Here is a 23,104-nt window from a genome sequence, read left to right as displayed (position 1 = left end):
TTGTTCCCGCGCCTTTATAGTTTGTACTTTAGTCAGTATCTCCTAAAGCTGGCATTATATATGTGTGTGTGTGTGTGTATAAGGAAGCCAAAGCAGGAGGGATGCTTGGGCCGCTTGCGGAAATCGAAGCATGATGACTATGAAAATGTCAGGAAGAAGCTTTCCGCACTTGATCCAGAGGTAATGCTCTGAAAAATTATATGTGAGTCGCCGTCCAATTTGTTGCAACTACTGGTTTCTTTTCCTATTATATTAATTGCAAACCTGTAGGCGAGATATTTGCTACCCGGGGAAGTTGTCTATCAGGCCGCTTTCAGCCAAAACTGAAGCCTTGTCTGTATTACTATTCTCGTGACAGATTCTCCCAATGTAAAATGCATAACAACAAAGAATTCCTCGCGTAAAAATTGCTTGCTGTTTATTCTGCTTTCCATGTTTGTTGGATTACTATGCTTCAAATAATGTTCATTTCAATCTTTTCTGCTGGAAAAAGGTTATCTGCTATGAACTGGCACTGAACGAGATACATGAAAAACAAATGGAAACACTGGAAGCAGATGGATGGTTCCTTCTTTCACATCTTTTAATTGCTTATAGAGTCATTAAATTGTGGGAATTCAAGTTGAAAATGAAAGTTCATTGGGTGTCCATGTTGTAGATTCCCTAAAAAATGGTAAAAAGGTCAATTGGGATGAACTCTATGCATTGTTATCTGATCTATAGGTCCAAACAGTTAGACATGCTTAGGTTGATAATTTCTTATATCAAGTATCTCTAGGCGGAACAATCTTTATTAAGATAATATCATTACCCCATCTTGGCAACTTTTTGTATGGATTTTAGGGTTGTACTTTGCATCATCTCTTGGAGAGGATCTTGTTTGCTGCACCTTCAAAAAAGGATTTTTCAACATCACTTGTGAACCTGATTCTCAAACACTGTCATCTGGAGGTACATCACATTCGTGTGGAGATTCAATTCCCTATCTTAAACAATGTGTTGATGTGTTTTGGGGAATTAGAGGAGCTTAATGCAAGGTCTAAGTTTCTGGATGTTAGATGTATTACCAGAGGTCTTCTCAGTGCAATTTTTCTCCCAGTGAATGAGAGCTCTTACATATTAAATGGAATTGGTTTGAAGATTGGATTTAATGAGAGAGATTGCGCAGACCATGTTTTACTTTCATCTGATGTGTGTACATATATCAAATTACATGATCTTCAGCTGGCAGATTGCACTATCTATTTTCCAGAACTGACTTTTTCATTCTCTCCGGATGACATTTTTATATATCTAGCCCTTGATAAACTGCTGTCTAATAAGTACAATCATGCTAGAAGTGCAAGAGAATTATGGAGATTAGCTGCCAGCAGAATGGGCTACACTGTAATTCCCAGATTGACATTCCATAGATTAGTTCATGTTGTTAGTCAATGGATACATTATGTCAATGCTTATGAGAATCTCTTGCTGCTCATTGGATACTCTTCTGGCATCTTATTGAATAGATCCTTTTCTAAAATTTCTTGGAACAACCACATTTTGAGTTCTGCTAAACACCACTGGAAGGTAATATCTGACATTGAGGAAAGGCTGCCCATTGAAGGCATAGCATTGGCAAGGCAAGTAGCTCGTCATAGAGCTGCATTGAAAGTTCAATCTGATGGTGAAAAACGTTTGATTACAAGTCCTTTCAATTTCTTTCGCCCTGTTTTGCCCATAATGGCACTTATATGGAAAGTGATCTCAAAAATAATACAATCTTTAGCAAATCTCATATTTTTGAGAAAAGAAATTGTTAAAGATCCTTACACTGATGTAGGTTTGGAAAGTGCTACCAAATCTCCTTGTCAAAAGTGTTGTTTCATTCTGAACATTGGGAAACTGGTTATAATGCTTTCCCAAACCAATAGAATTCAACCATCTGTATATGCTAAGCTACAATCACATACTGGGATTGAATACATGGATTTCCATTCCATAAGTTTTTGTATTGATGCTTTGTTATTTGTGTCTGTTGAAGACATTTTTGAACAGAGAGTTTTTGTATCATGTGGCCTAATGAAGGTTATGCTTGCATCTCTCGAAGCATCATCAAAGTCAAGTAAAATGAATATGCTTAGTGATTCAGAGAAAAAGAATAGGAAGGAAGGAATCAATGATATGGAATCAATTTTATGGGTTGGGCCGGCAAAATTATTCTCTCTTTCAGATATTAATGATGCCCAGGTTGAAGGTTCATGTGATTTTCGTATGGAAAACTTTTTGGGAAAAATTTGTTTGAGCTGGAAAGGAATTTGTGATAGTTTTATTGAAAATGAGATGGAGTATTCTGAAAATCCATCTCTTCTCTGTAAGTTCGAAAGATCATTCACATATCCGGGCCTTGAGAATCCAGGTATTACTGAATGTGGTTTAATTCTAGGAAAGTTAAATTTAGTTCTGACTCATTATTCAGTATCATCAGTGTCTCTACTTCTTAGTCAGATGCAGCATTTTATTTGGCGGGAGGACAAGGGGAAAACATCTATTGTCTCAAATTGTTTGGATAAACAGGAAGGTTGTTGTGTTAACAAATTTGAGTATTATGCCAAAGCCTGGATTATGACCTTGCTTCAAGTGCTTCCTGAGAAAAACATTCAGCTTGGAGTATTTGTTGATGGTCCTTCTGTGAGATTTTTACACAACAAGAAGGCCAATCCAGGTTGTCAAGAGATTAATGACATTGTTAGTCATGATGGTTTTGACTTGATTTTTGATTTCCATGAGATAAAAGTGGCTATTGGTTCACCTTCCTTATGTGGTGTGGCACCATTGTTAGATTTGCCAGGATTTGATGATGCACAAGCAGAGTGTCTCAGGTTGGAACCTAGGGCAATTGAAATCCCTAAACCAAATAGTGATAAATATGCATCATGGGGAAGGATTTCATTTGGTTGTTATCTTCGTCTAAATGGTTTAAATGCTTGTTTGAGGAAACCAGCTGAAGGCCATCAATTTCAACTTTTTGTAATGAAGCCAATCGCATTACAGATATCATCCATTAGGTAGGATGTTGTTTATAGGATGATACTTTGATTTATTATTTGTTTCCCTGATGGTCCTCAATGGGTCTTATATCTTGACATTATTTTTCTTTTGTTTATTGTCTTTCTGTCCAGCATGACATTTTAAATTGTTTTAATCAATGTCTGAAAAGTTGCTGATTTTTTTATGAGCAAATTATATACTCTTGAATTTTTTTTTTCAACTTTTAACTTATGTCCTTTACTGTAAAATCTGCGCTGGGATTTGGTGATTTATGGTCCTTCAATGTGTTTGCCTAAAAAGTAAAGATATACAAACATCCCATGACTTCCTATGGGATTGATCTTATCTCTTTAAGCTGATGTTCTTTTTTCTTTGTTTCTCTTTCCTTGCTGTTTTCTTTCCCCTTTTTTTTTTCAGAGGATTCATGATATTCAAGCGTCATATTTTATGGATAAAAAGTATTATGTAAATGTATGATTGTGCCTGTTAGTGCTGATTTGGGAATGCATTAATATGTTGCTTTTGCTCTGTGTGCCTAGGAATCTCAGTCCCTTCTTTCAGTTTAATGGGGAAAAAAAATATATGAAGCTGCAGCACCCTTTAGATTTGATGTTCACTGTGATGAAATTTCCTTTTTGGTTAGTTTTGAGCAGGCTTATTATGTATTCCTTGTGATTGATATATGTTGGAGATAGAAACGAAGTCATGAAAAAAGTTTAGTTAATTTAATATCTGTGATTGATTCAATGTTCATGATTGAGGAGGAAAAAATAAATTAGAAGTTTGATGCACAAATTTTATTAATTAGAATGCCAATAATGGTAAGAGAAAACTATGTTGTCAAAATTAGATCACAATAAAAGAAACAATTTAAGATTCAAGGCAATTCAAAGAACATTCAAATCATTTTGAATATCAAGTTTGGAATTACCCTTGAATTGGCAAAAAAAATTAAAAACTTTTAAAGACATCTTGGGGACTGAAATTGTTGTACATTTTAACCTCCCCCAGCAAGAACACATAAACTCTTACTGGGCTCTTTAGTCATGATTATATCATTCTGCTTGTTATATTAAGTGTGTTCTCCAGAGATAGAAGTTTCCACAGGTCATATGGCCATCACATCATGTTAAAATTTGATGATAAGTTTGTTTTTTTAGGCCCCTATAATTGTAGTTGTTATAGATATATGATAAGCCCTTTTCCATAATTCAAAAACGTGTTGTGTCATATGCATATTTCTTATTGGGATTGTGATTTGAGTGTTAAATTGATATTTCAGGGAGCACATGTACTCTTTAAGCACAAGAACTGTTGCTTTTTCAGCTGCTTTTGGCATAATGGCTGGAGGATTAACTGTTCTGTCATTTTTGGATGAGTTATATATGATCTATCAGGTAGTTCTTTCCCATCCTGTTTTAAGTCAAATGATAAATTTCATGTTGTATACCTGATTAAATTTATGGTCCCTTAAGTACTAGGTACCTTTATGCATATCAAACCACTTTTTTATTGGCTGAGAGCATGAAAGAAGATCAAATAATGCGGTTCAGATATATTGTAAAATAAACTATATTTAAGGATATTATGTTGAGGTTTTAGGCCCATCTTTTAATGAACCTGTTAGGAACCAGTGAACTACTGGAACTTATAACAATATAAATAATAAATAAATGGGGAACTTGGGTCTTGCTATTCCACTGAGCAAATATTAAACCAAATTATCTTACGAGATTCAACCCAGGATCCCTATTACACCCAAAATACAAGTAAATAGCAACAAAACACAGAATGATGCAAAGTTTAAATACTCCTACAGAACACAATACTAAACCAACATGGAATGTACAGATGAAGTTGAGGGTGCATATATGGATAACAATGCAGAACACTAGCACAGAAAAAGAAGAAAGAGGAACTCCACACACCTTATTACACAGACACCTACTAGAAACACAACTAATTCAAAAAATACCCATTAGGAACATAACTGATACACAGATACCCACAAGAAACACAACTAAGACAACACAAAACCCTTCAAGAATAGAAATAAAGTTGGCAACTTTAAAGAGGTTGGATCTCTCCGTCTAAATTCTGATCCCTAGTTCTTGTCTCCCTTTCTTTCTCAGCTTTTCTTTTTATATACGCCTATGACCCTATCAACTACTCCTTAACTGCTCCCTCTTGCCTCTACCACTGGCTCCTCTGCTTTTTCTGTCTTATTTGTTTCTTTACCTTTATACTTTCTTCTGAACCAGTGGCCCCGTTTTTTCTTCCACTTTTCCACTCTTATTTCTCCTCCAGGATGTTTTGGTGGCAACAGGGGGTTGGGTCCCATCAATACTTCCCCCAGAAGATTCATCTTGTCCTCGAGGTGGAAACTCAGAAATGGCAGCTTAATACTTTTATAAGATTCACTTTGCTTTTTCCTCACTCAACCAAATGACAGTTTTTTTTGGTAAATAATAATAAGAATAAGAATAAGAATAAGAATAAGAATAATAATTACAGTTCTGAATGTTAGGAGGCCAGGGTTGGCATCAAAATTTTATATTCTCTTTAGCCTTGTTATTCTTTCTGAACTCTTAAATCCAGCCAAAAAAAAAAACCAAGTTGAACTTGGAGAAGATCACTTACATTCTATCATCATTGCGCGTTTAGCTGCATTTGTTGGTGTAAAAATTCTATGGTTGTGGCTGCTAAGATATTGAAATTATTACAGCTAAAATGGTAACAGGCCATCACATAGAAAAAGGGTTCCTTCCTTATAGGCCTGGTTGTTAGCTTTTATCTTTTGTCATTGACACCCTGATTTAGCATGCATTCAAGGATATAAAGCTTGTTTTGTTATTGATCAAATATTCAAGTGCTTTCTTTTAAGGAAGTTGCAAACAGACAGGTTGATAAGAGACCAATTCTCACTTAGAGAGAAATATATGCAGGCAAGAAGAAAGGCAGGTGAGAAGCATGGGGATGTGGATTTGGGGAGCTGGGCAGTTGCTGGATATGGGAGAAGTATGTGGAGGTAGTGGGGAAAGGGGTGATCACCATGTCACTTAGAGAGTAGACAATGATGACAGCACTTTAGGGACTCATAATGTGCCACCTTGTGCCACTTTGCATATTTGATTGTCAAGAATTTGACATGTCATCTGTCAAGGAAAAAATGGTTGAAAATCATTTAAAATGATTTGAATATGTGTAAAAAAAAAAAAAAACTGCTACAGACGCTGGTGAGGAGAGTTAAGTAGATGGTCTTTAACCTCATAAAGATGTAAAGAGAGACCTAAAAGGACACTCAAGGAAGATATTGAACAGGATATCTTGGTAAATTGTACTTCTAAAGGGTTAGTTGTTGATAGGACCCAATAATGTCTTGTGATTCATGTAGCTGAGCGCAATTAGTAAGATAAGGCTTTTTGTTGTTATTGTAATTTACTTAACTTTAATTATTCCCAGAATTGTAAATAGCTATGGTAGTTGTAGGTACTTTGTTGGGTTGCTAGAATAATAGATTTGTTACATTTGTTTAGGAGATTTTCCTAAAACTTTTAGAATCTGTAGGTGAGATACTTGCTTATATTTTTCTAATAGAGTATCTAATTAATAAAATTCAGCTTCTATTCCAACATCAATCACATCTTTCAAGTCATCAGGTGGTTACTAGGATACCTAAGTTACTTATAATTACATGAAATATGATTAATTTCATCGTGCTTTTGTTAGATAGAGATCTTTGTGCACATGGCTATTTCCCTAAATGCTTTCTCCATTGGTGGCATGGTTTTATTTCAAATTATACGGACCAATTTAGTGGAGTCAATAATGCCTGTTGCTTGTGGAAAACTAGTTCCAAAGGATTTTAAATTGTAAGGACCTGATTTCAAAGAAAAATCGTAGGGATTGAACTGAGGGTAGAGTGAAATTATAGGGACCAAATATAATAAATTTTTTATTGTTGTGGCTAAAGGATCTCTTCTCTCTTTGACAGGCAGTTGCAAGTTTGTATGCTGTGGTATCTTGTCTTTTTAGTAGTCTTGAAGCTGTTGATACCATACATCCCAAAATCATGAAAGAAGAAGCATTATTTTCACAGCTTAAGAGGGTGGAGGGATCTATTGGAAGAACTCAGTTGACAAATTATGGATGCCTCTTCTTAATTAATGGAAACTGCAGACTCAAGTCGGTGGATGTAATTCTTCATAATTCTAGGACAAAAGATAATGCAGATAGTTGGATGAGAACTTTTAACTTTGTAAGTGGCAACATTTTGGCTGAGAAAAAGTCCCCTGATTATGGAATTTGGGTTTCTCTTCAGCATACAACTCTTGCAATATCTTGTGAAGAAGGAAAAGCAGATATTCTCACTGATTCATCAAGAATTATGCTTCTTGTATTTGAAAACCTGAACTCTGTTGGAAACAATGATAATTATGTTGTCCTTGAAAATTTGGGTTTGCAATCTGATAAGTGCTTACGTGAAATATCTCTTTCTGATTGCAAATTTACTTTATACTTTGGTTCCCCTCAGAAAGCCTCTTCAGATAATGAAAGTGAAAAAATTAGCATTTCTAGTCCTGGTAGTAATATATCTTTGGGACAGGATACTGATCAAGCAACCTGCTCTGAAAGATCCAATAATCAATCTCTCTGCTTTGTTAAGGAAAGGGTGTCTGCTGCAAGAATTCCTATTCCAGCTTCAGGAAGTCACTGGTTACTTATGAGTGTCACAGTAGGTAATGTTTTCATAGGAAGCTGTCAAATGAGGAATGATCTGGTTCAAGCACATCAGTTGAATAAGTTCATGTCTTCGCTTTCTATTGGTGGAGAATTTGAGTTGAAGTTCTTGGAAATTCAGGTAATGTGTGTGCTTTAAAGGGAAGAAATACTCTCACACATATTTCAACTTCATCTTTGCTTGAAGGCCTTTTATTAAAACGACATTTTGAAATTTTCCTGTGTTGTATCTTAGCCTTTACTGTCCTCATTTATGTTTCTTTGATTAGTGTTTTATTTCCTTCTCCTCCCATGTATTTTGCCCAGGATAGAATATTTGGTTCTGTTTTATTGTTAGCTTTTTTTTTTTGGATCTAACTGGCAGGTCTGTTGCCTTCAGTCCCATATATGTATTTGCACTTGCTCCATTTTTAATAAGAAGAATCAGAGAGAATATCATACTCTAATTTTTCCCCCAAATTGAAGTTCATAGGAAAATGATCTTGCTGCTTACTGGTTTATTACTCTTTGAAGCTGTTATCTATAAATGCTGTCATCTGAATTTTTACAATACTTTGTTTTATTTAGCTGAGTTATAAATTTTATCGGCAGGGTGGATTGATTCTTGAAACCACATCTTTGGCAGTGGTCACTGATTGTTATTCTTCATATCTACATTGTATTTTAAGTCTTGCCTCTGCTGCTCGACAACATAGTAGATGCACAGTGGCAGAGCATGGTGAAACAAGCTATAATCTTCCTGCAAAGGATGCTCAAGGGACTCTTTGCGCATCTCATCAAGCTAAAAGTGGATCATCAAATACTTTTGCCTTATCTTTGTCTCACTTTGCTCTTGTTTTCGTGCATGAAAATGAATCTGGTAAATTAACTTCCTTTTTAAGTGTGGTACTGCATTGTAGCGTAGAAAAACTTGGTTAAATGTTTAATCTGTTGATACAGGTGAAATCCGGGAGCTTGTAGTTGAGGTTGACATCCATCTGAAGCTTGAATCAGCAACTACTATGAAGAAATTGACATTTGACCTTTCTCATTTGTCAATACTCTCTCAAGTCCTTCATACAAGTGAGCAGGATGAAACAGTAATCCCTCATTTTTCTTCAGTAACATCAGAAGTATTGTCATCTCACCATGCATCTGGAGTTTCAGGGTCTCAGAATTCAGGTGAACTTAACTCTGTTAGCGATGCAAGTAGCTCAAGAGACTCTGTTCCCTTGAAAAAGTCTTATAACTATAGATCTGCTTCTGGGGTCTTTCATTCTAGTCATCAGAACCCTATTTTAAAAGATTTAAGAGCGTCTGTGTCACTAGAGAGGCCAGAAAATGGTTCTATACATTTGTCTCAGAGTTGGTTTGGCAATTGTTCTCTTCCAGACTTTGATATTACGCTTTCTTTATCTGAAATACAGGTAATAATTTCTTCTGCTCTGCTATTTAAAGTTTGTCAGCAGTTTTCTGAGGTTTTTTCCCCTTTAAAATATATGGCTTTTTGTCTAACTCTGTTTTCATTATTGCAGACAATTTTGTCAATGACATCCTCATTTTATGGTATGTCTAGTCAGAAGACGTCCAGAGAATTGAACAGAAATAATGGCACTGCTAGGCAGGAATTTTATAATAATTTGGAAGCACTGGTTCCTGATGGTACTCAAAATCAAATTTTATAGTTTGGCTTATTATTTATTGGGAAATTACAGTGGTAATTAGTTGTTGACTTTTGTAGGAGCAATAGTTGCAATTCAAGATGTTGCCCAACATATGTATCTTACAGTTAAAGGTGAAGAAAGGAATTTAAGTATTGGTGGTACAATCCATTATTCTCTTGAAGGAGAAAGAGCTCTTTTCAGGGTATGAATTTATGTTGATTTTACATACCTTACGGAACTGGTTTTTGAGCTGTGCACGTTCATATCATTGAAAAATCTTCATTGATTAGTGGTTCTATTTTAGGACTGGTGCAAATTTTCTACTATTTCCCCCTTTGGTAAACGTTTCAATTTTTTTTTTATTATCTATTTTATACATAAAAGGAAGACCTTTGGCTTAGGAACTCTTGGTATTTATATTTCTAGTTTGGGAACAATTAGTTCGACCTGTGGTTAATTAAATCAGCATATGGTTAACTGACGTAACTTGATAATCAGAGTTTATTTCCAGCAAAGATTAGTTACAACTTTCCTCTTTCAGTGAGCAAGTAGACTAAAAGATAAAATCAAACTAGTAATCTGATGTGTAGGGAAAGAAAGAGTAGGAAAGAGAGGAGAGGAATAGGAGAAAGAATAGAGAAATAGAGAGAGAAAGAGAGAGACAAGAGAGAATTCTGGATAGTACTCTGAATTATTCATTAAGCATAGTTTCAGATTACACACCCTTCACATATATATAGAAGCTAGCCTGATATTTTAATCTTCTAACGGTCTTAACTAACTACCAACCAACTACCTATAATAATATTTATTTTACAAATTATAAATCATAATATCTGATGGCTAATATAGTCTTAACAGCAACAAATGGAAAAGAAACAGAAAATGGAAATGGGTCCTCTGACTTTTGAGACGTCAGAGGCTCCCCTTCCAAGAAATCAATCTATCCCTTGCTTTCTCTCCAGCTGCATGCAACCCTGCAAAACAGTCACGGTCCACCTATTGGACCTGTGACCTCATCTTCATTATTCTTCTCAACTTTCTTGGCAAGAGGCAATTTGGCTCTGGACCTTCTATGCACATGCTTAATCAGCCCACTAGGTCCCTCATCAACACATTAACCACTCTATGATTATGTTTCACTACTTGTCTGGTTTCTTGTCCCTAAACCATAAATACATGTGCTCAGAATTCCTGAATTGTAAGGGAGAAAATTTAAGGTAACTTGTGGGTTTTAACATTGCCGGAGTTTACCATTCTGTAGGACTGTTGTTTACATTGTTTTAATTAGCTACATATCAAGGTAATAATTTGGAACCAGGAATCCCAATTCTTCTTGGGCTTGGCTAGAATTTTATGTTTATAAGCAACCAAATTTTCGGGAACCATCTAGTCCAATTGTGAGGATACTGTGCAAACTTCAGTGGCTGGATGCGCAGGTTTTTGCTTGAGGATTACAATGTAATTGTCCTTTGTCTTTCGGAGCTTGGTTTTGGGATAAAGTTTCTCATCACTTCATTTCTTATCTGGCTGCTTATTGCTTGTGCTCTTGGTTGGGATGTCATCATTCTTATGGATCACATGTATTGGCTAAATTTTCTGTAGGTCAAATACTGCATTGAAAGGAGATGGAAGTCAATGGTTTTGTGGTTTTCCTTGATATCATTGTACGCTAAGAATGACATGGGTATGCCATTGAGATTGAATTATAGTCCAGGGTCATGTTTTGTTGACATCTCCTGTACTAATGATGGAGGGTGTGCACTTTGGAGAGCTTATCCTCTTCAGGGTGAAGGTTCTGAAGGAGTTACTGAATGGGAGGGTCATAACCAACTGGTGAATAAAACCTTTTACCTTGTCAACAAAAAAAATGACTCTGGTGTTGCTTTTCTTGACGGTGTTCCGGAGTATGTGCAGAAACCTGGGAGCCCATTCAAGTTCAAAGTTTTTCATGAACTTTCTGTTGCTCTTAATGGCATGGAGGCAGATAACTACCCTAGAATGGCTTCTCTGAGCAGTCTGCATATAAATGAAGAAAGTTTTGCTTGGTTGAATGGAAAGCCTCCACAAATTGATGTTAAAGTAGGGAAAATTTCTGTGAATTTTGTCCATGAACTTCCAGATACAGAAGATCTCTTCCCTCTTATTCGTGCATGCATCAACAATGCACAACTGATCATACAGAGTTTTGCAACAAAATCCCGGATTATAAGCACATCGAGAGCTGTGGTACATTATTTTGACACTCAAAGAAATATATGGTTAGTTAGGTGTCCATTCTAACTGTAAACCTTTCTTTTATGTGCAATATTTTAATTGTAACATTTCCTTGTGTGTGTGTTGTTTTCTTTTTTTTTTCCTTTTTTTTTAAATTCTAGGGGAGAGCTTCTCCGTCCTGTTGAAATATGTCTTTTTTACCGAACAAAATTTCAAAGTCAGCAATCAGAATATGCATCTTATGCAGTTCCTGTTAATTTGTATTGCAGAGCTAAAGAGGTTGTTAGAGCTATCTCTGATTTATTGTTTTTTAACTTTCATTCAGGCATTATTCTACCATCCTCTAAAATTTCTCTTCATATTTACAGCTGAACATATGCCTCTGCGAGATATCATTGGACGTTCTTCTCTTCATGATTGGGAAACTGAATCTGTCCGGTCCTTATTCATTGCGAAGCTCCATGGTTCTGGCTAACTACTGCAAGGTTCTAGATCCAGTGCATCTTTATGATTATTAACAGCATGGAAAAAGGAATGAACTGATTTTTTTCTAAATAATTCCATGTTCCTGCTTAATCTCATAATTTTCATAACTGTGCTTGCCTTCACTTATCTACATTCTTTTCTTTGTCAAAATTTCTTAAGCCCAATCTTCTAATTATTATGCCCTACTTCCCATCAAATTTGGCATTTCAATCAAATAACAATTGCTATAATGTTAGGTGGAGAATCAGTCAGGCTTAAATCTTCTATTTCATTTCAATCAGCAAAGGGTAACTATAGCCAGAAAACAGTCTACTTCCATTCTAGTAAGGTATCTACATGGCAGTCTGCCATTGATGGTTTCCATGTATGACGCAATGATAAATAAGACCATTGATTGTTTTATACTGGATGGTGTAGTTTCCTGATAGAGAATTTCTGCAGTGACATTAATTTGATTGTCATTTTCCTGCACATGTTGCTTCTGATTAATTATTTTTCAGTGGATGTATTTCAGAGTTATTTTGGTTTTGGATCTCGTTATTTGATGATGGCTTCGTATTTTGTTAGATTTGGCTGATTTTGTTTGGGTGGTAGGTCTTGATAAACACTGGGGACATAGGCTTATGGTTGTACAATAATATGCAAGGGTTTTCCAAGGATCATTGCCGCCTTCACTTATTCTCTGTCTCTTGCTTTTGTTTTAATCTGGGCGACTCAGGCCATGCAACTTAATTCTCATTCATTTTTATATTAGTGTTAAAGATTGGTTAGTGACAGTTAAGCTATAAATAGGATTTTCTTTGGTAGCTAGGACGTGTGAGAATTTTTTAGTGTCAGCCGAGTATGTTAGGGAAGGTAGCTAATTCTGTCACCTATTTTGATAAATGTCAGTTATCTCTTATTGCATAAACTAGAGAAAATTGATAGAAAGAAGTTATGAATGTTGAAAGAATAATTGTCTGGTACAGGAGTTATCAGATTCTTTTTTAACCACTTGTATCAATGGGATGCTTTTTAAATTTTAATAATTAGAGTTGGATTCTTATTTGATTAACTGATCGATAGGTTGTGACTTTCATGTGGCAGGAGGCTCTCTGATTTCACAGCTCAAGATTTAGATAATGCAGCTTCTGTTTCAATCCAACTTGCTGATTCTGGATCCTTAGTGACTTCTTCTATTCATCTTTCACTTTCACAATCATCCCTTGCTTGGAGAACACGTATTATGTCGATGGAAGGTCTCTTTCAGCCCCTTTCTTGTACATTTAAATGAAACATCATTATATAGGTCTCTATCAGTTGACCTGTGGAATCGGGATTACCAAACATATATGCTAGTGGTACTGATTAAAGATAGTCCCATGTTATTTTACCCAAAAAGTGGAAAAAAGAAAAAGATATAGTCCTGTTATGAAGGCTTCTTTTCAATTGGATTACTGTAGTGTTTTCTTTTTCCTCCTCCCTGTCTTTTAGATTGTCTAGTATGTGTAAAATATTTATCATGTGCGTCATCTTGGATAAGAGTAAAAAAGGAAAGAAAGAAAGAAAGAAAAACACATCTTATTTTGCGTAATTATGGACATGCAATATAAGCAGAATTGCATGGTCTTAAAGTACCAAAACCACGAAACTTTCAGAGTCTTTCATTTGTATTGATATTTCTAAACTGTTTATAATTTTATGATGTTGTAACTTCTGACAAGGAAAAGCTTATCCTTTTTTGCTATTGAACAGGTTCAAGATCATATCCTGGACCACTTCTTGTGGTTAACATTTCAAGAAAATTAGAGGTATCATGACATGTCCTTTTTCTATTGCACAATTTCATTTCCATCTATTCATGGAGACCATAGTTTATCCGTTCTGCTTAATGATTTTATGCTTACTTTTTAAGGATGGCTTGTCAGTTGTGGTTTCTCCTTTGGTTACAATACGTAATGAAACGGGGCTTTCAATGGAACTACAATTCCAGCGACCCCAGCCAAAGGAAGATGAATTCGCATCTGTGTCATTAAAACCAGGGGATTCTATTGATGATTCCATGGCAATTTTTGATGCAATAAAGTTCTCTGGGGGAGTAAAGAGGGCTTTGATGTCTTTAACTATTGGTAGGCACTGTCAACTTCTTGTTTTTTTAACAACTACAAGTCCTTTCCTCACAGCTTTTATCCTTGCTACTATTTCTCTTATATTCATTTGCGTGACACAAGATGTGCATACACACGCGAGAAATGCTGGTATTACTTCCAAAATATCAATTTTCCAGTACCTTGATACATTGTTTTTCTGCCTGCAATTTGAAGACAAATGATAGGATCCAAGATAAGTAGAGAGAAATAAGGAAGATAAATTTCTATTAACACATGAAATTAGAATCTAACTTTATAACATTAATAAGAAAACATAGAACTGATAGAAGAAAATAGAAGGAATAAATCTATCAAGATGATATAGAACAAGAATTTCATTCTATACTTCTCTCAATGGCCACGTTTAGGAGAATCTCCAAAGGGCCAAGTCTCAAAAGTCTATTTTATTCATGATATGCTTGCTTCTAAGTTGTTAAGCATATTTATAGTGCTAAATACAATTTAAAATAATGAATAAAATCTAGATATTTAGATAATTAAATAGAATTGAATAAAATATCCTAGAATCTATATCTATATAAAATACTACATAAAATTTAAAGAACTAAATATCTGAGTAAAATCTAAATAACTAGACATCTGGATAAATATATAGATATCTAAATAAATATCTATATGAAATTTAGATAACTAAATACCTAAATAAATCTAAACAATATTATTAAATGGAAAATATATAAAATAAATTAAAAATAATTTATTCATAATATCTATCTTTCTAGATCACCCATTATCTCGAAACTCTATTAACAAATGTGAATTCCCTTTGTATACTCCCTTCATTTAAAAATATAAGATATTTTTTAATTTTACCTCATAATAAAGTAATTACTTACTTTCAAACTAACTCTATCTTTTTATATTTATCACTATTAAACACCCTACAATAAATATAAAGTCATTATCAATAGGGGTACTTTTGGAAAAAAGACAACGATTACACCTCAAAAGATTAAAAATGCCTTATATTTTTTAATATCCAACTTCTTCAAAAATGCCTTATATTTTTTAACGGAAGGAGTATTGTTTTACCCCATCAAAGTTTCTAGCCTTTTATCAGAGCTGATTTCAAGAGAATTTGGCAGTGCTATTTTTAGACAAATTGCAATAATTCATGATAAAGTCTAGCATTAACTTCCTTTTTCTAGCCCTTCATTAGAAATGATGTAAAGGGCTGGCTGCATTACGCAAGGAAATATCTGTGATGAAGCGAAGAAGAAAAAGTAAAAGCTAGGTGTAAAGGGTGAGAAAAGAGAAGTTCAGAACAATGGAATCATATCAAGAGCTTCACTAGGGAAAAAAAGATAATGCTCACAAAGAATAAGAAAGATGGAGGAATAGCTAAATATAGTTACATATTTTAACACATGCGCGTGCATGAAAACACACACATAGATTAGAACCCTAAACACCTAGGCAAGGCACAATGACTCCTATGGTCACACAACCGCAATGGAATAACTTAAACAAACAACACTTCCTCTTATGATGTCCTAGGTAGACGAGCAACTCCAATATTGTTGCACCTACTTCCCATGAGTTGCCCTTTCAACACTGCTCTAGTTGCTCTTGACAGGCATGCTCACACAGTTGCCAAAGGTCTTTGACCTACTTTTCCGAAGTGGTATTCTTTAACTTCTCCCAACAATCCTTTGCTGCTTGGCTTGCACACAAGGAAACCAACAAAACAAAATCCTAGTGCATATGCCTTCAAAACAAAATTCTTTAAAGGATGAAGAGGGAAATGTTTTGGTCACAGATAATGATATTAAAGACAGATGGGAGACATACTTTTCTAAGCTTTTTAATGATGATGGGGGGTAGTCAATTAACTTGAAAGATTTAGCAACTTTTAAAAGAGAGAAAAATTTGTCATTTTATCGAAGAATACGAGCTTGGGAAGTGAGAAAGCTCGTAAGAAAATGGCCAATGGTAAAGCCAATGGACCCAATTGTATCCTTAGTGAAATGTAAAAATGTTTGGGTAAAGAAGGAGTCTGGGGTTAACTAAGTTATTTTATAAGATCTTATAATTCAAGAAAATGCTTGACGATTAGAGAAGAAGTATCTTAGTTCATATTTATAAAAACAAAGGAGATATTTAGAATTGTGCTAAATGCAGAGGGATTAAACTTATGATTCATTCTATGAAATTATGGGAAAGAGTGATTGAGTATAGGTTGAAATTGAAAATTGGGATTTCGAAGAATCAGTTTGGCTTCATGCTAGGGAGAGTGACTACGGAAGCGATTTATTTACTAAGGGGATTAATGGAAAAGTATCAATATAAAGGCAAAGATTTACATATGGTTTTCATTAATTGGAAAAAGCTTATGACCGTGTATCGAGAGAAGTATTTTGGAAGGCTTTGGAAAAAAAAGGTGTCTGGATTGCCTATATTCGAGCTATACAAGACATGTATGAGGGGGCAACAACTAGTATAAGAATGCTTGTTGGTGAAATAAAAGATTTTTCTATAAAGATTGGATTGCATCAAGGATCATTTTTGAATCCTTATTTGTTTGATCTAGTCTTAAATGTTTTGATTGAGCATATTCTAGAGGAAATTCTTAAATGCATGCTTTTTGCGGATGATATAATTCTTATAGCAGAGAAAAGAGAAGAGATAAATTGTAAACTTGAATTATGGAGGAAGACATTGGAGTCAAAAGGTCTTGAATCGAAATAAAACAGAATATTTACATTGTAATTTTGATAAGGGGTCAATGAGTAGGAACTTGGAAGTGAAATTGGGTGATCAGATTATACCTCAAGTGGAAAAGTTTAGATATTTGGGAGCGATTATTCAACAAAATGGGGACATTGATAGAGATATTACACATAAGATACAAGTGGGGTGGTTTAATTGGAGAAAAGCTAAAGGAGTTATTTGCGATTGTAAGGTACCTGATAAGCTTAAAGAAAAGTTTTATCAAACTGCTATAATACTAGCAATTTCATATGGTAATGAATGTTTGGCTTTGACGGGACAGCAAAAGCATAAAGTTGGAGTAGCAGAGATGAGAATATTGAGGTGGATGTGTGGATATACATGTAAAGACAATTCAAAATGAGCGAATATGGGAAAAAGTGGATGTGGCGCCTATTGAAGAAAAAATGATAGAAAATCGTTTGAGGTGGTTTGGACATTTATAAAGAAGATCACGAGAGGCACCTGTGAGGATAGTGGAATAGATAACTTTAAGCTTTGTTAAAAAAGGTAGAGAAAGATCGAATAGAATACTTTTGGAGGTTGTTGAGCGAGACATTTTAATTAACAATAGTCCTAAAAACTTAATAAATGATAGAGCATAAAGGCGTCATGTAATTCATGTAGCCAACCCCATCTAGTGGGATAAGGCTTGTTATTGTTGTTGTTATATGCTTTCAATTTACTATTATTCAAAACTGATGTCTCGTTTGCCATCATATTGATTGAGTATTAGAATGGGAATGTCAACAGCATTGCGGATGGAAATGGGAAGTGAACCTTCCGTGTAATCAATTAGTATGTTTGGTATGAATACAGAAGCAGCAGCCATGTGGGACTAGATACATGGATCATGCAATGTCATTGTGCTTTGTCCGAAACCAACTCTTCTGACAAGCCACAAAAGAATAAAAATGTTTGAAGATAAAATACTTTAAAAAAAACTTAATCAAATTACACAAGCACCCATTGCTAAAAAATTGAAAACAAGAAAATGCAAAAAAGGAGCTTTCTGGTTGTGTTGGGCTTCTTCACTTCTTCTTCAGTTGATACTTGATAGCAGTAGGTAGTGACAATTTGAGGGAAGCTTTGCATCCTGGTGGTGATTAGGCCTTGAACCACAACAATGATGGAAGTAGGGATTCCATAGACCTCATGATAGAAGCCCACTTCCATCAACAACAACAACAAGCCTTTATCCCACTAGGTGGGGTCGGCTTTCATGATAGATTCAACAAAGTTTTACATTGGCTGTTGATGGCCTAACACAACCCTCCTCCTTTACCCGGACTTGGGACCGGCTATAAACATAGGCGGAGTTGCTGTATAGTTGCTGCATAGAAGCCCACTTCCATCAAATTATAGAAATAGGGATTCCATAGGAAGCAAGTTGCTGCATACCAAACATAATAATGATAGGAACCTTCCTTCTCCATTTCCAGAGTCTCCTTTCTTGCATATCTAACATGACTTAAGGTTCTAAATCACAATCCAAAGCCTCATAATAACTTGTTCAAAATATTAAACAAATTAAAGTTAAAGTAAAACAATGAAACCACTTAGGATAAATACATTGGGAAAGCTAGGGAAGAATCATATCATAATGGGTGCATGACCTAGGTTAAAAGGATTTTAAGAGGCCAATTCACACTTTTTGGCACACTAGTGTTTTTGCTGGAGGTCCACAAGTTGGCCCTTAGGAAGGCAAGCTGTTATTCCATTAAAGGAAGTATGCTTTTCAAAAGAATACGATTCCAATCAGACCCTATTTTGTCCAAAAGGAATATGCCAAACAATTTTAGTCAATGAAAAATGTTTCCATAACTAGAAGCGGGATCAAATAGGAAATTGAAGCTATATTGGAGGAACAAAAGCCTAATGTTCCCTTAGAAAGTGGTTGCTTGTGCTCTGAAAATGAAGAGCTATTGACACTTTACTTCCCCTCAAACCTAGCTTTGATACCATATTAAAGAGATTAAGAAAGAGAAATATGATTGAGATTTCAATTGATAACTTACTAAGCCAAGCTCTTTGTTAATGGATATAATAATTAAGTAGGTCAAGCACAAGGGCTTTGCAACTAGTATAACCTAGCTCACTAAAAATTCAATGGGGGAAGATGCCCTCACTAAGTTTTAATAGCTTGCTTAGGTATAGATACTAACTTTCTATAATGCCCTTGGTGATTTGTAAAATTTGAACCCACGAGAAAGAGCTAGCTCAAACTAAAACAACAGCAAAAGCATGGAATTTCTAGTTGATCTAGAGGGATGAGAATGATGGATAACAAGGGAAGGAGACAGAGTTGGAGACAAGAGAGTATAGAAAGAATGAAAAAGAATCTATGAGAGAGAAAGGAAGACCCACCAAATTAAGTTATAGAGAAGAGTATAAAAGACCTAGGGTTTTGGCATTTTAGTCAAGTGGTATTTTTAATTATTTAATTAAGCCATTGATATTATATGCAATATGCACTTGCTACAACTTGTATCTTATTTAATTTTGATCCTTCCATTCATCCATTTTTTATTTTAATGAAAGTCATTCATTTACTCAAATAGTTTTAGTAAAATTCTTTAATTTTTTTTTTATGTATTTGTTTAAATCATAGATGAGAGGGCAACAATTAGTATAAGAATGCCTATCGATGAAACAAAGGACTTTCCTATAAGGATTGAACTACATTAAGGATCATTTTTGAGTCCTTATTTGTTTGACCTGTTCCTAGATATTTTGACCGAGTATATTCAAGAAGAAATTCCCAAATGCATGTTTTTTGCCAATGGTATAGCTCTTATTGTGGAGACAAAAAAAAAGAGATTAATTGTAAACTTGAGTTATGGATGAGGACATTGTAGCCAAAAGGTTTTCACTCGAGTAAGAGTAAGACGGAATTTTTGCATTGTAATTTTAATTAGAGTTCAGTTAGTGGTAATTTACAAGTGAAATTGAGAAATTAAAGTATACCTCAAGTGAAAAAGTTTAGATATTTAGAAGTTATTATTCAACGTGATGGGAAACTTGATACGGATATTGCACATAGAATACAAGTTAGGTGGTTTAATTAGATAAAGGCTAAAGAAGCTATTTGTCATCATAAGTATAGGTGAAAAACGGGCAGGCCGAGCCCATAGCTTTTCAAAAAATTTTTGATTTCTAAAGCCTGGCCCTGATTTAAAGGGCTAAAGGCCTAGCCCACAAGCCCTTTATTATTATTATTTTTGAATTTTTTTAAGTTAAAAATTTCAATTATAATATTTCATATATTTTTAAAATACAAATTATAATATTAAAAGGTTAAAAATAAATAATAGAAAATTAAATCTTAAAGTATAAACATATATTTTAAATTTTAAATTCAATTAAAAAAATAAAAATATTTAATTTTTTAGAGTTAAAATGAAAAAAGGAATCCAAGCTTGTTTTTCTAGGGCCTATTAAGGCTAGGCTTCAAAGCCTGATTTCCCTAAAAATGACATTTTTTTAAGCCCGAACCTTTATAAAAATGGGTTTAAATGGGCAGCCTATCAAGCCCAACTCTTATTCCTGACTCTAATAGTAAGGTACCTACTAAACTGAAAGGGAAGTTTTATTGAACTACTATAAAACCAGCTATGTTATATGGTAGTGAATGTTGAATTTTGACGGGATAATAAGAGCATAAAGTTGGAATAGCAAATATGAAAATGTTGAGATGGATGTGTGGACATACATGTAAAGATAATATCCGAAATGAGCATATGCAAGAAAAAGTGGACATAACACCTGTTGAAGGAAAAATCATTGAAAATCGTTTGAGATGGTTTGAACATGTACAAAGAAAACCACGAGAGGCACCAATGAAGAAAGTGGAACAAATAATTGAGCCCTATTAAGAGGGGTAGAAGAATGTTAAAGAGAACACTTTGAAGTTGTTTACCGAGATCTCGTAGTTAACAACATTTCTAAAAACTTGGTAAATGATAGAGCAAAATGACGTCATACAATCCATGTAGCCACAAGCCGATCCCACCTAGTGGGATAAGGCTTGTTGTTGTTGTTTAAATCATGGACATGAATTTATGATATCATTAGCCACATGTAATTATTGATAATTAACTAAACTTTTGTAAGATAATAAGATGTTTGACAAAAATATTAGGATAGTAGGATTATAAATTTTTCAAATTTACAACAGAAAATATATTTTTTTAAAAATAAAAATATGTAATTATAAGGCATCTAATTTATTCAATCACATAAATGCATACGTTCATATAATTATAGTATAATTTTAATATTTATATATTTAGCTTTATATAATGACAGTCATTATTATTTGTTATTTTTAAAATATATATCGCTGGCATGGGGTCCCAGGTCTGCCACTGACTAATAATCGAATACTTGTTTAACCCACCTGCCACACACCCTCACTATTCTATTAGACAACAGGTGAAGAAGAAGCGATGAAGATGAATGTTTAGACTTCCACAAAACCACCTTATATTCTTCTAGTATTTCTTCTTCTTCTTAATATTTTATCCGTGCGAGAATTCACTTGCTTTCCTCTCACCTACATATGAACTAATCACTTTACAATAACGCCCTGATCCTACTAAATGACTTAAGAAAAGTGCCCCTTGATTCATGTTGATTGGTTGTAAATATAAGATTTCAGAATTCATGCAAAAGAGAAGGGAGGCCTGTTGAAATCTTGATTTCCAAATTTAAATTTTTTTTTAAAAAAAAGTTCACTTTTTAAATCAGTAAAACTTGAATAGTATTTAGAGTAGCATGTTTTAATTGAAGCACGGTTAAGGTTAAAATATGGTTAAATGTTTTGTTTTCATGGATATTAACACCCAACAAAGTTAAAGGCGCCCAAATGAAAAAAAAAATCAACAGGGTTGAGTTGATTTGAAAAAAATAAAATAAAAATCTTTTTGTCATTAGTTATTTTTCTTTTCTTGCATATCAATGTTTTGGTCATCATACGTATTCATTATCTTCTTTGCTAAGGCATCCAATTTTATCACGATCTTGTATCTTGATTACTGAGACTGATGTGGCTTAATGATTAAATTTCAGGCAACTTCTTATTTTCATTAAGACCTGAAATGACAGATGACATGACAAATTCAGAAAGTTCTCTTTCTGTGGGATGGTCAGATTGCATTAAAGGTGGAAAAGCAGTCCGTCTCTCTGGCATATTTGATAAGTTAAACTACAAAGTCCGTAAGGCCTTATTTGTAAAATCAGTTAAATGTTCCTTTAGCACAGCTCACTGCGCCCTCAAGTCGGAGGGAGTAGATGTTGGCAATATGCACTTTCTCATTCAGACAATTGCGAGAGATGTCCCTGTTGCGCCACCTGAAAAGTCCTCAGCTGTGTTTAAAAATAAAAACTCACCAGTTTCATTGCAAGAGCAGAAAGAAATATACATTCTTCCCACTATACGGATGACCAATTTATTGCACTCTGAGATAGATGTCCTTTTAAGTGAAACAGGTGAGACAATGATTGTTTTGCAGATTAACTTTCCAGAAGACTTAATGTGTGCATTCTTTTTTCTGTGGTGTAGATCAGCCCAACCTTCATGGAACTGACAATATTGGAAAACAAGCAAAGATATCATGTGGAACCACAGTTGACTTTTATGCCAATCCTGCCGTTATATATTTCACCATTGCTTTAACTGCTACTAATTCGAGTTCCAAGCCAGTGAATAGTGGTGATTGTGTGAAGAGGTTACTGAAGCAAAATGGTGATGCACAATATCTGGATATAATTTTGGATTTTGATGGTGGAAAATTTTTTGCAGCATTGAGATTATATCGTGGAAACAGGGGCATGCTAGAGGTTATTACGCTAGTATTTGTTTATTTCCAGTTTTGGAGATAGCTTATTTTTTATCGCATGATTGAGGACTTGGTTTAATATGCTGTATATTTATTGCATTGGCTGCAGGCTGTTGTTTTTACATCATATGCCATGAAAAATGAGACAGACTTCCCAATCTATGTTTTTCCAACTAAGAAGCATCTGTCCAGGTGAATCCTTTTCTTTCAACGAGTTATTAGTAAAATTAAACTCTTTTTTTCTTTTTCCCTTTTATTATTTTTGATCCATTGGATGGAAACCTGTATG

General features: G+C 34.5%; 1 protein-coding gene across 11 annotated transcripts in view; it reads left to right on the top strand.

Moving 5' to 3' along the window:
• Positions 1-23,104, top strand: part of LOC129311789 (uncharacterized) — a 31,082-nt gene that overhangs the window by 484 nt on the left and 7,494 nt on the right. For 9 of the 11 annotated variants that reach the window (XR_008593388.1, XR_008593389.1, XR_008593390.1 and 6 more), the window contains exons 2-19: positions 84-180; positions 844-3,047; positions 4,313-4,427; positions 7,025-7,891; positions 8,362-8,629; positions 8,710-9,176; positions 9,285-9,411; positions 9,491-9,615; positions 11,019-11,674; positions 11,792-11,909; positions 11,999-12,115; positions 12,353-12,444; positions 13,203-13,354; positions 13,851-13,906; positions 14,011-14,224; positions 22,046-22,465; positions 22,539-22,816; positions 22,925-23,007. Coding sequence is in view for 5 of the 11 variants with exons in the window: in XM_054954250.1 (XP_054810225.1) it covers positions 84-180; positions 844-3,047; positions 4,313-4,427; positions 7,025-7,891; positions 8,362-8,629; positions 8,710-9,176; positions 9,285-9,411; positions 9,491-9,615; positions 11,019-11,674; positions 11,792-11,909; positions 11,999-12,115; positions 12,353-12,444; positions 13,203-13,354; positions 13,851-13,906; positions 14,011-14,224; positions 22,046-22,465; positions 22,539-22,816; positions 22,925-23,007 (6,456 nt within the window). In the remaining 6 variants the exon portion in view is untranslated. The remainder of the gene's footprint in view (positions 1-83; positions 181-843; positions 3,048-4,312; positions 4,428-7,024; positions 7,892-8,361; positions 8,630-8,709; positions 9,177-9,284; positions 9,412-9,490; positions 9,616-11,018; positions 11,675-11,791; positions 11,910-11,998; positions 12,116-12,352; positions 12,445-13,202; positions 13,355-13,850; positions 13,907-14,010; positions 14,225-22,045; positions 22,466-22,538; positions 22,817-22,924; positions 23,008-23,104) is intronic. The other 2 variants (XM_054954254.1, XM_054954255.1) reach the window with 2 other exon arrangements.

The sequence above is a fragment of the Prosopis cineraria genome, unplaced genomic scaffold (genome assembly GCF_029017545.1).
Source record: "Prosopis cineraria cultivar Desert tree isolate PC_DT_omini unplaced genomic scaffold, ASM2901754v1 PC5, whole genome shotgun sequence".
Lineage (NCBI taxonomy): Eukaryota > Viridiplantae > Streptophyta > Magnoliopsida > Fabales > Fabaceae > Prosopis > Prosopis cineraria.
This window is presented reverse-complemented; position numbering and strand designations above follow the sequence as displayed.